Source organism: Cajanus cajan, chromosome 2, assembly GCF_000230855.2.
Source record: "Cajanus cajan strain Asha chromosome 2, NIPB_CcT2T_4, whole genome shotgun sequence".
NCBI classification, from domain to species: domain Eukaryota; kingdom Viridiplantae; phylum Streptophyta; class Magnoliopsida; order Fabales; family Fabaceae; genus Cajanus; species Cajanus cajan.
Genome location: NC_138518.1, coordinates 43519165 through 43535986, shown reverse-complemented (window position 1 = coordinate 43535986; position 16822 = coordinate 43519165). Strand labels below are relative to the sequence as shown.

At 30.1% G+C, this 16822-nt stretch overlaps 2 protein-coding genes and 1 long non-coding RNA gene across 4 annotated transcripts in view; all 3 read left to right on the top strand.

The window, feature by feature from the left end:
• Positions 1-2501, top strand: part of LOC109788064 (uncharacterized) — a 2603-nt gene extending 102 nt beyond the window's left edge. Inside the window, exons 1-6 of the long non-coding RNA XR_014431447.1 lie at positions 1-1145; positions 1249-1340; positions 1436-1495; positions 1594-1665; positions 1966-2103; positions 2336-2501. The exon at positions 1-1145 is cut by the window's left edge and continues 102 nt beyond it. This is a non-coding gene — a long non-coding RNA (uncharacterized LOC109788064). The remainder of the gene's footprint in view (positions 1146-1248; positions 1341-1435; positions 1496-1593; positions 1666-1965; positions 2104-2335) is intronic.
• Positions 2502-5105: 2604 nt separating this feature from the next.
• LOC114916479 (putative disease resistance protein At4g19050) lies at positions 5106-13953 on the top strand. The gene is made up of 5 exons (XM_029273202.2): positions 5106-6143; positions 8273-8658; positions 9385-10674; positions 11138-11888; positions 12387-13953. Exons 1-5 carry the CDS (start codon positions 6098-6100, stop codon positions 12401-12403), a joined length of 2490 nt encoding a protein of 829 aa, XP_029129035.2. The 5' UTR covers positions 5106-6097; the 3' UTR covers positions 12404-13953.
• Positions 13954-14746: 793 nt separating this feature from the next.
• LOC109808833 (uncharacterized) lies at positions 14747-16426 on the top strand. Of its 2 annotated transcripts, XM_020371984.3 has the most exons (4): positions 14747-14903; positions 14992-15396; positions 15714-15847; positions 16139-16426. In XM_020371984.3, the coding sequence occupies exons 2-4, from the start codon at positions 15291-15293 to the stop codon at positions 16265-16267; spliced, it is 369 nt and encodes a 122-aa protein (XP_020227573.1). In that variant the 5' UTR covers positions 14747-14903; positions 14992-15290; the 3' UTR covers positions 16268-16426. The 2 variants fall into 2 exon arrangements, 1 of the variants encoding a protein (XP_020227573.1); XR_002240627.3 differs by having other exon boundaries at positions 14992-15847; positions 16074-16426.
• Positions 16427-16822: the final 396 nt, after the last annotated feature.

The window sequence follows — 16822 nt, the reverse complement described above, 5'->3', positions numbered from 1 at the left end:
AAACTTTTTGTTTGAGTTGTATTATTGTTAAATGATGATGAATAAGTTGTAGAGATGTTGTATGATAAGGAACCTTAGGTGTTGAATGTTGATGGGTTATATGTTGATAATTGTGTTGTGAAGTTGTATAGTTATATTGGGTTATTATATGAACAATGTTGATATGTCATTGAGTTGTGAGACGTTGAGATGCATGTTGAGCATAGTGTTGTAAACTAATTGTGAAGTTGAGTAGCTGAGTAAAGATGATAGGAGTTGAAAAGTTGTGTGCTGACTGAGTTGTTGTGCTGAAAATATAATGAGTTGTTGTGTTGTTATTTTGAGTTGTTAAGCTGAATTGTGCTGCTGAGTCATGTGTTGATTGAGTTGTGATGATGATTTGTTGATCACTAGGACTAGCACTACTAGAAAATTACTGTTTTACATCGCTACATTTACATCGGTTCTCGAAGAAACGATGTAAAAATTATATACGGTGGCAAACTTGTAAATTAGTAGAAACTGTAAGCACATTTACATCGGTTCTTCACAAGACCGATGTAAACGTGAAGCATTTTACATCGAGTTTTCTTTTAACCGATGTAGAATATATGAGCAATTTCTTTTCTCCTTTCCGCGCGAGCACAGTGCCTTTAGCACCTCTGCAAAATTTCGCACACGGTCATCTCTGCTGGAAGCACATTACCTTTAGGGCTAGCACAGATTGAACTTTGAAGGTACCTAGCTCGCGCGAATCACACACTAGCAAGGTCATTGATCTTCGAAGCTGATTTTCTGATACACTACTAGGCTCGTTGAAACTCTTATAGGTAAACATTGAAACCCTTCTTTCTTAGGTGTTGCGTCTCTGATCTTGTACGAATGGGTGATGATGGTTTAGGGTTTGGAGACGCTCCCGGAGGAGTTTTCCCGAGACGTGGTGGTCTTGACGTGAGTTCGTTGCTGAAGGGAGAGGATCGCTCGAGGTGCTTGTCGAGGACGTCGTTGATTCGCTTGCGATCCTCCGATTTGGAGGAAACGGACACTCCTCCTCGCTCTTTGTACATGATAGTTACCGAATCATAGTGGGAAATGGAGAATTAGGGTTTTTGATTCAGGGAAGAAGAAGAAGAAGAGGCACCACCGATACCTACATCACATGCCAGGTGCCAACTTAAGCAATACCAAAACCATTTTCTTTTTCTCTTCCCTCATACTCCTACTCCTACTCCTCACAAATAATTCATCTATTTTTTTTCTGCGGTACAGGTTTGCTTGCAGTTTGCTTCAACAAGGCATGAAGCAGATCTGTATAACTACTCCAGTTTCGGACTCTGTAGCCACTGATGTCAAACAGTAGTGTGAGTGTATAAACTACTTTTTTTTTTCTTTAATTATGTTTTCACATTGGCATGTGAATATAATCTGAATATGAAATTGGGTTTGGTTGGTGTAGGGTGGAGAAGTGCCTTGGTCCAAAATGTTTGGCACATTTGCTCTATCAGTGGGAGCTGCTGTGAGTAATTATGGCTCAAAATTTCCGATTAAGGTTTGGATGGTTTTGAATCCATAATTTTGGGGTGATAAATTGAAGTGGGTATGTCTGATTTTCAGGTGGGTATGGAGTTTTGGGCTAGATGGGCTCATGAGGCTCTCTGGCATGCTTCCTTGTGGCACATGCATGAGGTATGCTTTCAATTCTTTTATCTTCCATCTAAATCCTGTCTCCCTCCATCACTTCTTAAGTCAATTTTCATCACATGTAAGAAAGAATTAAGCATCAAGATTCAAACTCTGTTGATGGTTAATCATGGGTTCATTTCTTTTGGGTCTAATTGTCTAACACCACAAAGTCCAAGACCCACAATAAAAAATCTTTGGCTTTGGTTAGACTTAGACGTTGGGATGCCTCAGCGACCAATAACCATAAACTATTTGATCTGTGTGTGAAACAAAAATTAACAAAAATATTTACTTCAATTGCAGTCCCACCATCGACCAAGAGAAGGACCCTTCGAGCTTAACGATGTATGAATTTTGTTGGTTAGAGTTGACTTGGATATAAGGGAAGGGAACTAAATATCTTTCAAGGATGCAATTACACCCACTGTTGAATCTCACCAGGTTAATTTATTTTGCTTTGTAAAATTGCCTTTGGATATGCATATACTCGGTACCTTGGGTGCTGAGTGCACTAAGCTTATATGATTCACATTGACATGTTAAATATATCTAATAACATAGTTGAATAAGATTTTAGTTTTAGTGCATTTCAACATACAATTAAATTGAATTTGCATATTATATTTTTGTATGTGTTTTGGTCTTAATATTTCTTTCATTTGTTTCAAAGCAGGTAGTTTTCATATCTGGTGAGACTGGTTGCGAAAAGACTACGCAGGTTACCAATTCTTTGCTTTGTCTTTATTATGGTACAGCTACATTTACATGTAATTTGTTTGTGACTGTTTCAAGATGATAACTTTTCTAGTCGTTGTGAATGCAAGCATGGTGTTGGATCATGCGGTGAGGCCTTAAATACTCAAGCTGCTGATGCAGCTGCTGTTGCGCACTCAAATAAAATCTTTGATGGCACCAAAGAAGGTGCTGGTCCGTCTAAATCAGGCGGTGATGCCATAACCAAAAAGGCAGCTGATGCAGCTGCTGATCCAACTTCAGAAAAATCTGTTGCACCTGTTGCGGATTCAGCACTTGCTACGGCTACTCATGATGAAGCAAATGGAGACAAGTTTACATCGGTTATATATAGAACCGATGTAAAATTATGCACAAATTTACATCGATTTTAAAACCGATGTAAAATAGTATACACATACTACGTCACTCTATTCTACATCGGTTTTAGAACCGATGTAAATAATGTTAAATAACCGATGTAAAATGGTATATATGTAGTAGTGTAGGGAAGATGTTTTCGAAGTTGCTCATCCCATTGTGTGGATTGAGATAGTTGTAGTGCTCTGAGAGCCCAATTTGTTAAAAAACCCTCCTCGGGAAGTTGTCCTTTGGAGTAGATGTTGTGTTGTTCTCCTCTAGGACTTAGTTGATCCCATGTATGGGCAAGGTCGATGCACACGTGTATGAAGCGACCACGGTACAGGGGCCAGGTCGAGCTATACCGATTACAAACGGCCAATTCAAGTAAAGTACGAAGTCAAAAAACTCAGTTCCAAACTGAGTATCGAAGGGTTGTAGTATTTAGAAGATAGTTAGTAGGCTAATTCCATAAGTGGCTTAGTTAAGCTAGCTAATGTCATGGTAGGCCTAAACCCAACTATCCTATCTTAACATAATACTATACTTCCTTGTTTAAGTGGCAAAGTCTGAGAAATCGTTATCATGTTGTAGATTTTTATCCAAATTTGTTGTTTACCTAGCAAGCCCAAAAAATTTTTGTGTTGTCGGTTCGGTAGGACCTAGCCACTTAGACTACTCATACTGCATTGTAGGAGATCTCCGAGTTGAAATGCGTGACGATACATATGTGTTGATGTGCTGATATAATGTTGATATGTGTTGTATTGTGGAAGTGATATTAAAATGTATAGTATATGTGTTGTTTGTAGCTTGTGTTGGATGTGAAAATTAATTTATGTGTTGATGTGTTGCATACTTAATTATATGAGTTATTTATTTTACCTAGCTTACCCTTACATGTTTCCATATGGTTTGGAGTGCGATGATCATACGTTGTATGAGAGCAGAGAAGGAATAGGCTAGAGAGTAGTAATGGAACCCACAAGTGGTGCCTGGAGTTGGATTTTATTTTGTAGACTACCGGTTGTTGGTAGATACTTTTGTATAGATATTTGTATATAGTTGCTGGACAAGCAACATAGTTGTACATATTCATGAGATGTAGATATACTTATATCATATTACTGTTTCAGTATATGTATATGCGTAGTTAGTTGTATGTTTGCAGTGTGGCAACCATAGCAGGTCGTTACATTATCTTATAAAGTTTTAGTTGTTTTTGTTTTTCTTATTTTCAGTTGTTTTTGTTTTTGATTCTTTCAAATTTTGTACTCTATTATTTTCTAACTTTTCTTGGTTAATTTTTTTTACAGAACAAAAACAAGACAATATATATATATTTTTTTTACACGAATGAAACTAAAAAAATTTAAAATAAATTCTCTTATCAACCCTTATATATTTATTTTCTTTGATGAGAGTATTTGTAAAATTTATTTTAACTTCTTATTCAATTTTATTTTTGTTTATCATAATTATTTTATGAGTTAAATATTAATATTTTAAAATAAACTATTAATAAATAAAAATAATTTTATGTTATATTATAAATTATTTATCATATATATATATATATATATATATATATATATATATATCTAAAACATAATTTATATGGCTAAAAAGATTTATTGATACAAATTTTAAATATAATTTATATATTCAATATATATATATATATATATATATATATTTATATCATTTATTGTAAATGTTTATTATATAATAAACACATATTTGTATATACTACAATATTAGATTTACATTAAAAAAATATTTATGTCTTCTTAATATAAGAAGCTACAGTGTCGGTTTCTATTTTTATGTTTTAATGAAAACGAGCAATATCTTAAAACTAGAGTTTTATTTTCAGGAGATTTTTCATTTTTTTTTATGTGAAGAAGCAAGCAATCGGATCCATTTAATATTTTAATTAAAGTAATCGGATCCATTGAATTATTTTATTAAAACGTCCAAGTCCTGATCAAGAAAGACATCATATGCTTGGCTTGACATAATTTCTTGTTATTTATAAGGCTACCAAGAAAGACTGATTAAATTACTTCATGAAATCAACTTTTGTAAATCCAGGCCTTGAAGCAAGGTGTCATGCATCATCATATTCCTTTGCAGATTGCAAAGTAAGCAAATGCATTTAACAACTCGATGATTCACTTTAAAAAATCAAAATCAGAAAGAATGGTTTTAAATGTATTTGTCATGCACCATCACATTCCATTGGCATTGGTAGCATTTTTGGGCTCCAATCTTAGTATCTTATTATCTATAACTCATTCTTAATATGTCCAAATGTAGTTATGAGAGATGACAAAAAAATAAAAATAAAATTCAGTTTACCTCTCCTCCCTCCCAAAAAAAAAAAAACTCTATAGTTTGGTAAATAAATATTTGGAAAAATCCACAACAACTGCATGAAATCTGTACCATTAAGAATGTGATTTTCATGTAATTATAAAATAAAAAATTTATTTAACATTATTTCATTTGTTGGATGCAACTGCGGGACGGTGCAGTTCTTTTTTCAGCTGTAGGGTGATTTTAATCCAATCACAAACTAAATGTTTAAGAAACCAAATAAGGAAAGAAATAAAGAAATAAAAGAAATAACATTTTTAATATATAAAAATATAAAACTAGCATTCCCAGAAAATCTGTTTGTCATTTATAAATTCCCATAAAAACTCAATCCAAAATAAATATGAGTGCTGAACTAAACAATGAAAAAATTTAGAATTGGATTATTAATTAACTTATGAATGATAAAAATCGAAAAATTAAAAGTAGGAATAAAAGGAAAACATAATAAAGGGACCCCAAATTAATTCAAAATTTAATGATACACTAAGAAAATAAAAAAATGTAATTAAACAAAAAACAAATGTAATACAAACAAATGATTATTGTCATAAAAGTCACTTTAGTAATTAATGGAAAATGGAAAAATGAGGATTTCTTTTTGGGATGAATTTAAGGACATTAATTAAAGAATAAAAATAAAAAAAATTATAAACAGTAGTGTTACCAATATTTTGTTGTAGTTTTAAATATAATTTTATCATAATTTTAAATAAACACTATTTACTAATATCTTAATAAATGCTTTTATGCTACTCGTTAATAAGACCCTTATTAAAACACTGGATGCACATGGTTTCTTTTGTTTTATATTTTCTTGTCTGCATAGGGTAAAAGACTAATGAAGGAAGGAACTACAACTTTGTTTAAATTTAAAGAGAATGAAGTTTCTTCCATCTGAAGTAAAGATTCAGACATATATAAACTACATTGATATATTCTTTTGCAGTTCCATTCAACACTTATGGCACCTTCTTGGGGCGACAGGAGACGTTGGTATATAAATCCTGGTGAGAATTCTTCAATGTCTATGTTCTTTTAGAATTTTTTGAAACTATTACGAGAAATATTTGCGACACTAATTTATTTTAACACTTTCTTTATTACCCTTTAAGTTCTAAATTAATTACAATTTTAACATTTAAAAATTGTCTTAAAATGATTGATGTTTTCACTCTTTAAAATAATATTTGTTAGTTTTTTTCTTAATTTATCCTTTCATTAATTATTCAACCAGTACAATTAAAAGTAATGTATTTATTAAAAGAGTGAGATTATTTCAGTAAAATTATATAAAAAATGATTGTATATATTAATCTGTATAAAAACCTTAAATTACAATTATTGTGGGACGAAAAAAAACATTAGTTAAAAATTATAAATTGTAGTGGGTGATACCATTAAATCAAGAAAGTGATTTATTAAATGAGATTTTAAACTCACAATATTTATAATTTCAAATTAATTTTACTCAATAATAGAGATTGTATTGAACAGAAAGTGTTAAAGTGAGTGCACTAAATTTCCTCAACTATTAATTAGCATTTCGTCTCTCAAGAGCGAAACTTAAAAGTAAATTTTTATAAAGGCCACACACACACATAGGGAGTATACTTACTATAAGAGTAAGTTTTTACTCCACTCAATAACTCATATTTTATATTGAATTTTAATGATCTAATCATTAAATTAAAAAATTCTTAATAAATACATCAAGTTTACAATATTTTGTAATGAAATATTAAATAATTTTTAAATTTTGTAAATATTTGTAGAATTGATCTATTCATTAAAACTTAATTTAATTGTTGAATTGTTGAAATTTAATATAGACAATGAGTTATAGAAATGATAATATTACCAAGAGTAATTTTTGATAGAGTTATTTTACTCAATAACTCATGATATATTAAATTTTGACTATTTAACCATTAAATTAAAAGTTTTTATTAAATAAACAACAATAAATGTTACATATCATAATACATAAAAAAGTGTCACTATAAATATAATCTATATAAGGTATAAATCGATCTATTTGATATATATATATATATATATATATATATATATATATATATATACAATTTTAGTATTGATTTTAAATGAGATTAGTAACATATATTACGTGTAACTATAATTTATACATACACTTTTTAATAACTATAAGAATATAATTATAAATAAAAATAATTTTTAATAATAAATATTATTTGTGTCACACTAAACAAGACAATTTTTTGTAATGAGACAAAAAAAAACATGGTTGAATATGTTAATGGTTATTTATAAAAAAAACATATTTTTGATGTTTTTGGATATTTATTCAATGTGGAACACATAGTTCAATATGTATGTATTTTTGGATGTAATGGATTTATAAGCATGAAAATGTGACACTTTAATATTTTAAGAAACGTGGCACTTTGGTATTCTAATGTTTAACTCGTTGAAGCACCTAAATTATGGATACATGAATGTGATCGCAGAGTGCGTATGGGTGTTACTTGTGAAATCCAGGGATGGAAAAATATGTGTGCTTACATATGAGTAGCTAGCCCCACTAGATTGAAGAGTCTTATGAGAAATCACTGTTTTAGTAATCAAGAAGGATTGTTATATGAGTAGGGTTTCTCAATAAAAATATATAATGCTCTTTTTGTTTTGCTGTATTTTATTTTTCTCTCTCTTTTATTTTAAATTTTTTTTTTTTTTTTGCATTTTATACTCTTTTTATCTTTGTTATAAGTCATAATTTAGATGAAAAAAAATGGTCAATTTAGTAAGTATTTTGCAATTTCTATAAAAATTGTGAGTATATATATTTTTAGTTGTTCAATAATGATGATAAAAGTTGAAAAATAGATGTTCACTTTCACCTCTTGAACTCTTCAATTATTGGTTATCAATTTTAAACTTTGATATACATTATAGGGTAATAATATCTTCATCTCTGCTATGATAATTTAATGATAAGTTAGATAAACCAAATTAGCATACCATATTTTTTATTTTATTTTATAAAATTAATTAAAATAATTACTGTCTTTTATAATAGGAAAGAGTATATTATTTTTAACATCCCCACGATCTAAAAGGTAATTAACTAGTCTTGAATGATTGTTTTCTATTGATGAAGGCTTTCTTACTAGAGACGAGAGCCTTTATAGTGATCTTTATAGTGATGAAGAAGATGAGTGGCCTTTGATTAGTGTGGAAGAGTTGCCTATGGTACGAGTAGCGTCTAGACTACTTCAAGAAGCCAAAGAAGCCACAATTCCTACCAAATTTTCTGAAACAAATAAACTACATTTTGAGGACTTACCAAACTTGAGGAGTTTATCATCTGGTGAAACTATCGAACTGCCATCTTTGGAGCATGTGATTGTGAACCACTGCCCCAACTTGAAGAAGTTCGGTTTGGGAACAATAAAAAGCTCACAACTGAAGTCACTCATCTTAGACGATCAAGTTCAAGTTGAAGACAATATTGATACAAAGATTGCCCATATTTTTGAATTTTTGGTTAGTTCTCCTCTCTTTAAAACACTATTTTTCAAGTAGTGAAAAATACAACTAGACTTGATTATATAAGTACACCAAAAAAACAAATTTAGGCTTAATTATATATTTGGTTGCTTTAATTAGTTTGAATTATGTATAACTTTGATCAACTAATTTTGTTTTAGTGAATTAGGTATGTCCCTTTGTTTTCAAAATTAAGAAAATTTAGTCTTTATTAGTTTACTTAAAATTCTCAAATTCCCATTTTTTAATCAAAATGTTTATAAATTGAACATTATTTTTAACCTTTTACTCAAAATCTACCAACCTTAGAATATCAAATTTAACCTAAAATTCAATAAATAAATAACTCAAAGTAATCATTCTTCAAATTTTTTTCTTTTTTATACAATCTGCAAAATCCTTCGAATTTAATTCATCTTGCACAAATTTTTCTTTCTAGACTATCAACATTATTTTATATCCTAAACATAATAAACTGTTAAATTTAGATGAAAATATGAACATTGACATAAAGACTAAATTTGTTTGATGTTAAAAATACAAAGACATGACTTAAATAGACTTAAATGATTAAAATTACACATTTCAGAATAAAAGTAAAAAAAATGTAATTAAGTCAAAATAAAATATTATAAATATCTATATTTTAGTTAAACTAGATATGAATAAAAAAATATATATACGTTGAGCAAGGATTGTAATAAGAGCATGGCAATCTTACAGGATCCATTCTCAACAATTGTTGACTACATTATTGGTGATAGCAAGGAATTAAGCAAGGCAATAGATAACATTCGACCTTCACATTTCACCAATTTGCAATTGTTATCAGCAAAAAGCTGTGATGAAGGGATAAATAAGTTTCTATCTATTTTGATAAAGAGATCAAAGAAACTTGAAATTATTGACATTGAGAAGTGTAAAACATTAGAACATTTGTTTGACCTTGAGGAACTTATGCCTGATGAGGATGGACATGGTAAATATTTTCCAATGATAAAGAGGTTGTCATTAACAGAACTACATCAGCTGGCATGCATATGGAATAAGGATCCAACAGGAATTTTTGTTCTCGAAAATCTTCAAATAATGCACATCAAAAGTTGCTCCTCTCTGAAATATTTGTTCACTCCTTCTGCAACTAGGAAGCTTCACCAACTTAATGAATTAAAGTTAGAAGAGTGTGAAATGTTAGAGACCATTATTGATAATGGAGACATAAAAACAGTTGAGTTCCCTACATTGAGCAGGGTGGAGTTAAAGTCCCTCACAAGATTGATAGGGTTTTACTCCCATCATGTAGAATTTCCAAAGTTGAAAACTTTAATGATAGAAAAATGTCCTATGTTGGAAGAATTCACAACCAAGTTTGCAAATATAGATGCATTATTCTCAACTAAAAGGGAGTCTTTCACTGAGTTGAATGAAATCATGATAGATAGTTGTGATAAGTTGGTTTCTGTTTTCTCCTTTAAGACATTACAAGAGTTGAGAAATTTGAAGAAACTAGTTGTGAGACATTGTAACACATTGAAAATGGTATTCAACATTCATGGAGAAATAACTTATTCCAATACAGAGGTCCTGCAACAACTTGATGAATTGATTTTGACTAATATACCTAAATTAACTCACATCATCAACAAGGAAGATGTCAAGTTTTGTCAAAACATGCAAATCCTACAAGTGAGGCAATGTGAGTCTATTAATTGGTTACCAATGTCTCTAATGCTAAAAAGTTTGGAAATTTCTGATTGTGAGGCGTTGGAAAAAGTTATGATATTTGACAAAGAAGAGAAAACTATAAGTAAAGCCATATTTTCTCAATTGAAGTTTGTTTTCCTTGAAAACCTAATAAACCTCTCTATTGTCTTTCCTTTTACATCAGAATTTCCATCCCTAGAAACATTGAAAATAACAAATTGTCCCACTCTAATGACATTTATTGGACAGTCCAATGAGCCGAAAGATCTTCCAAAATCCAGGGCTTCAAACTATTTCTTTCCAAATTCAGTAAGTTTCAGTTTAAAATTATTGATAATATTCATTATCATGTGTTTATACAATATATAGGAAATATGTATAATGAAAACAACTTTTATAATGTGAAAGTAAAAAGGAATTTTAATCATTAAATCTCATCATTAATAGTTAAGATTAAAACAAACAAATAAGTCATGTGTATTTCAAAAGTTAGTTGATGCTTTTAAGTGATCAAATTGATTATCTTGATATGATTACATGACTTAGATTTACTTTTCTCATTCTTGAAAAAAAGACCTCCTTACTAGATAAATCCCCTATATAAATTATTTACATTTATTATTTGTATAAATGATGGAATGGAAGTATGAAAATTGATTTTGTGCAATATTGTCAACTTTTGTTAGTTTAGTTATATATTGTAGTTCATACTTTTAAGTTTTGTATGCATATTTGTTCCTAAGCATTGAAATTTTTCATTTGTTCCTTTCAGTTGTTATTGGATAGATTAAAGGAAATTTGTATCATAAACAAGGATCTACAAGAGCTTTGGCACTATAATTGTCCTCCCAAATCATTTTGTAAATTGGAAATTTTGACATTGAGCAATAACAAATTGTTGAGTTCCATCTCTTCTAGCATGATCATAAGATTCAAAAACCTAAAAAAATTGACTTTAGACAAATGTGAGTTATTGATCGAAGTATTTAACCTCGAAGATGACAAACCAGATTATAATATCCAGGAAATACTTCCTCAACTCAAGGCATTAACATTGAGTAGCTTAAGCAAATTGACATGTTTATGGAACAAGGAACCTCAAGTTCCATTTTTTTCCAATTTGGTGTCTATTTACATTGCCCACTGTGGTATCCTCAAAAGTTTATTCTCACTTTCTTCTGTCAAAAGTCTTGGGAAACTTAAATTACTCAAATTACACAATTGTGAGAAAATTGAAGAGGTAATATCCAATGAAAAATATGAAAATGTTTTCATCAGTTTCCCTTTAATGGAATGTCTTGTCCTCAAAGATCTTCCAAAGTTAGTCAACTTTTGTCAGCAAAATGGAACTTTCAATTGGCCTAACTTACAAATGGTGAGGGTAAGAAGTATTCCATGTATGGAAACATTTTCAAGGGGTAATCTCAACACACCACTACTGAGATCAGTACATATAACATTTACTAAGAAACTTTGGCTTGGAAATTTGAACAAGACCATATCATATATGCACAACAATCCAGGTATGTAAAATCTAATATTTGTTGCAAAAATTAGAAACATAGAATATGATAGTATTATACTCCCTCTATTTTTTATTCATATTCGTTTTGACATTATTTTTTTGTTCTTTTTTTATTGTTACTTTTCTAAAATTGATAACTTATTAAATTTCTTTTTCATTTTTACTCCTGATAATTAATGTGTGTTTATTGAACAATGTGTTTATTCATTTTCTAATGTACCTATTTCTTCTCCAACCACCTAAAGCGTATAATAGGAAAACAACTAATAAATACTTTGAAAAACTAAAATATTAATCATTTTCTTAATTCTTGTACATAACCTTAAATGTAAAAAAAAAATATTTGTTTATTAAAAGATGTTTCCCAAAAAAAAAAAAAAAACACTAGTCATTGTAATGGATTGCTCATGAAATTGGAGAATGAAATGAGTTGGGAACCTTTTGATTAATTGAGTCAAAAATAATATATTTGACAAGTTTATTTCAATAAGTGTAGGGACACATGTTGTATAAAAGCTGGTAATACATGAAGTGGTGGAGCAAAAGATGTTTGACAAGGTGGCTATAATTCGGATGAGAAAGCATGGGAGAAAATCTTAGAGATGAAATTTGGAAGGAATGTTTGGGCTTCTAATCGTGGCTCTAAATTCTAAAAGTAATAAAAAAGAAAATTGTTTTCAGTTTTATCATTTTATTTGGATTGTTTAAGAATATTTAACTATTAATTTGTAACATCTATGTGCTATATTCAATTAAGCTTGCATTTTTATTATTTAATAAGTGACTTTCATTGTGTGAGTCCTATTAGATAACCAAATAGAGTATATTAAGTTAACACAAATAGTTCATGAAGGATATTGCTCCCCCACTATTAACAGAAGCACAAAGGAAAAATAGAATAATGCGAACATCAAATAAAATAGAGTAGAAAATCACAAAAAGCGTAAAATAAAAATTAAACTAATCGTCTTATGCAATGATGGCACATTGTTTTTTAACATGTACAGTACAATATATAGGATGTTAGAGTCCTTCAACAAGAATCATTAATCCTGCGATGCTTTTAAGGCGTGGCGAGAATTCTTCAACCGCTATGTACGTACTTTTATGGTGTGTAAGGACAATTTTTTTTTTGAAATTTAATAAATTTAAATTTGTTAAATTTAAATTACTTTGATTTTAATTATTATTATTATTTTTAAATATTTTGTTTGGATAAATTAATTCCAATTTTTTAAATTTTAAATTTTTATTTTGAATATGATATTTGATTTTTACTATTGGTAAAATTGGTTATATATATATATATTGAGATTTTAAGATTAAATTTTATAAAAATTAAATATTATCCAATTTTTTTTAAAAAAATATTTAATAGTTTTAAAAAATCAATATTAGATAATATAGAATAATTTAAAATATTTTTGAATATTTAATAATTAAGAGGTAGGAGAGAGATAAAAGATATATAGATGAGATAAGAAAGAAAAATATGAGAAATTTTAAATTCTTACATTTTGGAGAGAATTTAAAATTATATTGTTTTAAGGAATTTCATAAATTTGAATTTTAAATTCTTTGTAAATTCTTCATCCAAATAAAACATCTCATCTCAAGATATTTGAAATTCTTCAAAAAAAAAATAAGTTACTCCATTTAAATAAGTAAATATATTAATATGCATTCACTCAAAGATGAGCCAAACTACAGGTGAATTTTGATAAATACTTTTTTATTTTAACTAAAATATATATTTTTATATGAGAAGAGATTCTTTTACTCTAAGAGTAAGTCTACCTAAACTTACTCCACTCAATACCTCATGTTCTACATCAAATTTCAATGGTCCAACTATTAAATTTAAACTTCTTAATACATAGATCAAGTATGCAAAATTTTAAAACATTTGAAAATTATTTGATACTTCGTTTCATTAATTCAGTTTGACCAATAATCATAAAAATATTGTATATGTTTATTTGAATTAATAAAACGAAATATCGAATAGTTTTCAAATTTTTTAAAAATTTGTAGACTTGATCTAAATATTAAGAATATTTAAATTAACGGTTGGATTATTAAAATTTGATGTAGAATATAAGTTATTAAATAGAGTAAGTCTACCAAAATTTATTGAAATAAATAGATCCCTCCTTATATATATATATATATATATATATATATGGAAAAGGGTTCAAATTACACATATGTAACTTTTATATTTATTACACCGTTCAAATTAGTCATAAAAAGGATTGTTGTACAAGCAATATTTTTCAATAAAAATGTATACACATTAGATTCTTGAAGGTTGATGCTCTTTTTGCTTTCTTGTATTTTGTTTTTCTTGATTTCTTCTCTTTCTTTAATTTATAATTTATCTAATCTTTATTATTATGTGTGTAGACACCCAATTTCGTCCGGGGGGCATACAAACAAGGAAATGGACTTCCATTATCAAGGAAAGGAGCTCCCGAAGCATGGAAACAACAGGACATGACATCAGAAAGCTTAAAGCCCAAATAAGTTTACTTTAGTAGCCCGGTACGGGCTGTTCCAAAACTGGAACGGCCCGTTCCAATTTACAAAAAGGGCCTAAACCTCTAGTTTAGAACGGGCCGTTCCAAAATTGGAACGGACCGTTCCAAGCTCTTAAAAAAAGGCTAAAACCTACATTTGGAACACTACTACAAAATTACTGTTTTACATCATTACTCTACATCGGTTCCTCTACAAACGATGTAAATAAGAAACACGGTGGCAGTTTTGTAAATAAATTGAAGATGTAAACCATTCTACATCGGGTCTATTTTTGACCGATGTAAAAATCAAATGACAATATTATTCTACATCGGGTTTTGCATTTAACCGATGTAAAATTGAAGCCAAATTTTCGCAACCCCTTCACCCTCTCGACAAAACACTCTGCTGTTGCCAATCTATTTCACTTAGCAGCCGCAACACTCAAAACCCTAGAGAAGAGCGTGCAAGTTTTGGCTACCCACCCACCATGGTTGGAGAAGATCTCTTGTTGTTCTCCAATTCCTTTATTCCCTAACCTTTTTCTTCCTCTTCTCACCGTTCCATCTTCTGCTTTGCAGACATTCAAGCGCAGGAATGGAGGCCGCAACAAACACGGCCGCAGTCGCCATCGCCCTCTCCAACCTCTCCCTCCCCTCTGACTACGTCGTCGCCATGGACCTCTCGTGCCTCGCCCACGGCCTCTCCGCCAAAACCCTAGCCTCTCGCTATTCCCTTGAACCCTACCTCGTCTCCAAAATCACCAACATGGTCACGCGCCTCCTCGCCACCAAGCTCTACCCGGAGTTCATTAAGATCCCGGTGGGGCGGTGCCGCCTCCTAGAAACCACCCAGGCCTTCGAGGAACTCCCTCCCCAACATGTGCGGCGCCATCGACACCACCCCCGTCCACCTCCACTCCTACCCTAACCCTAACACCTACCGCCACCGACGACGCCCCCCACTTTCGCATAATAGGAAAATGGGTACCATGCATTATGTGTTTAATGCTTCCAGCATCACTCTTTCTAGTCTTGGGTCTAAGTTTATATTTCTTGATGGTCATGATTATAACTATCAAGCAAGAATTACAGTTAATGGAAAACTTGGTACTTCATGGAAAAAAAAAGGATCTCTGGTTTCTTCTGAGTTTATTATTATTAGTTAACACAATCCAATTTTTCTTGGTACCATTGTTTTGCTCTTAGTATGATATTACATAATTTACATTAGATTAATACTGTTAAATTCATCCTTATCATTCAAAGAATCTGTTAGATTAACTTCTTATAAATCATTGCAGCAAAGTATGATGTTGCAATATCAACAGCATGTCCTAGACTTGATTATATTATGGTGGAAACAACAAATGCAGCTCAAGCATGTGTTGAGTTACTTCGTAGAGAGAATCTTGGCATTGCTACTTTCATGATATTGGTATTTTTTTTATATTATTCAATTTATTTTTGTCTCTTAATGGTTGTTTAATATAATTAATGGCACAAATTAAATTTGTTTACTTTTACTTTTGTAACCTCAGATTTATATAATCATGACTGAGTTTATGATCTATCTGCTAATTTAAGGGCATGTTTGGTACAAGGGAATTTTTTTGTTACTATTTCTTTTGACTAAAAAAATTCATTATTTCTTGTTTTTAAAGATTTATACAGGAAATGGCGAAATCACTCCTTAACTTCCTACTAACAGCTTGAGTTTTTGCCACAGCTGGTCAACGGTTTTGAACTACTTGAAGTTAAGAACATGGTGTTAATAGCAATTTTATGTTGGTTTCGAGGTGGTCTACTCCTAGGTAGCATCCGTTTAAATCAAAGTTGGGGAGTGAAAGGAAGTTAGATTCTGTCAAGTTTCAGTTTATAAAATAATGCCCTTGATTGAATACAATTTGTTTGTCAATGATTGATGATATATTCAGTTATGTAATGTTTTTGACGTGCTGATAGTACGCAACCCAGGTGTTTATTTGATAAATATAATTTGGACATCATTTCTTTATTCAGGAGAAGCAAGTTGACCTTCTTCCAATGTTGACCTTCTTCCAATGTTGATGATATATTAAGGATTCACCATAATGGTATTTTTCAGATATGAAAATCATTATGTGCAAGGTTAAGAATTGTTTGATAATAAAATTTTGTTTGATAATTTTGTTTAGAACTTTTGATACTTATAACATGATGCCTATTATCTGGATTGTTTAAGAAACAAAGGCATACTAACTAAATTATGAGACTTAACTTATTTACCATTTGCACAGTAATTAAATTATGGTCACTTAGCCTCGGATATGTGGGTCCTTCTAAGTTTGATAGTAAGTTCAATTATATGACAACTGTGCCACAAGCCCACAACTACTTGCTTTTGTAATGCATTCATATCATAAAGGATTTT

What these genes read in the sequence shown, in the direction of transcription:
- LOC114916479 (XM_029273202.2), top strand. Translation starts at nt 6,098, where the DNA reads ATGGCACCTTCTTGGGGCGACAGGAGACGTTGGTATATAAATCCTG. An exon ending in ACGTTGGTATATAAATCCTG is followed by an intron (nt 6,144 to 8,272) that starts GTGAGAATTCTT and finishes CTATTGATGAAG; the next exon opens with GCTTTCTTACTAGAGACGAG. An exon ending in ACTATTTCTTTCCAAATTCA is followed by an intron (nt 10,675 to 11,137) that starts GTAAGTTTCAGT and finishes TGTTCCTTTCAG; the next exon opens with TTGTTATTGGATAGATTAAA.
- LOC109808833 (XM_020371984.3), top strand. Translation starts at nt 15,291, where the DNA reads ATGTGCGGCGCCATCGACACCACCCCCGTCCACCTCCACTCCTACCCT. An exon ending in TTCGCATAATAGGAAAATGG is followed by an intron (nt 15,397 to 15,713) that starts GTACCATGCATT and finishes AAATCATTGCAG; the next exon opens with CAAAGTATGATGTTGCAATA. An exon ending in TTGCTACTTTCATGATATTG is followed by an intron (nt 15,848 to 16,138) that starts GTATTTTTTTTA and finishes TTTTTGCCACAG; the next exon opens with CTGGTCAACGGTTTTGAACT.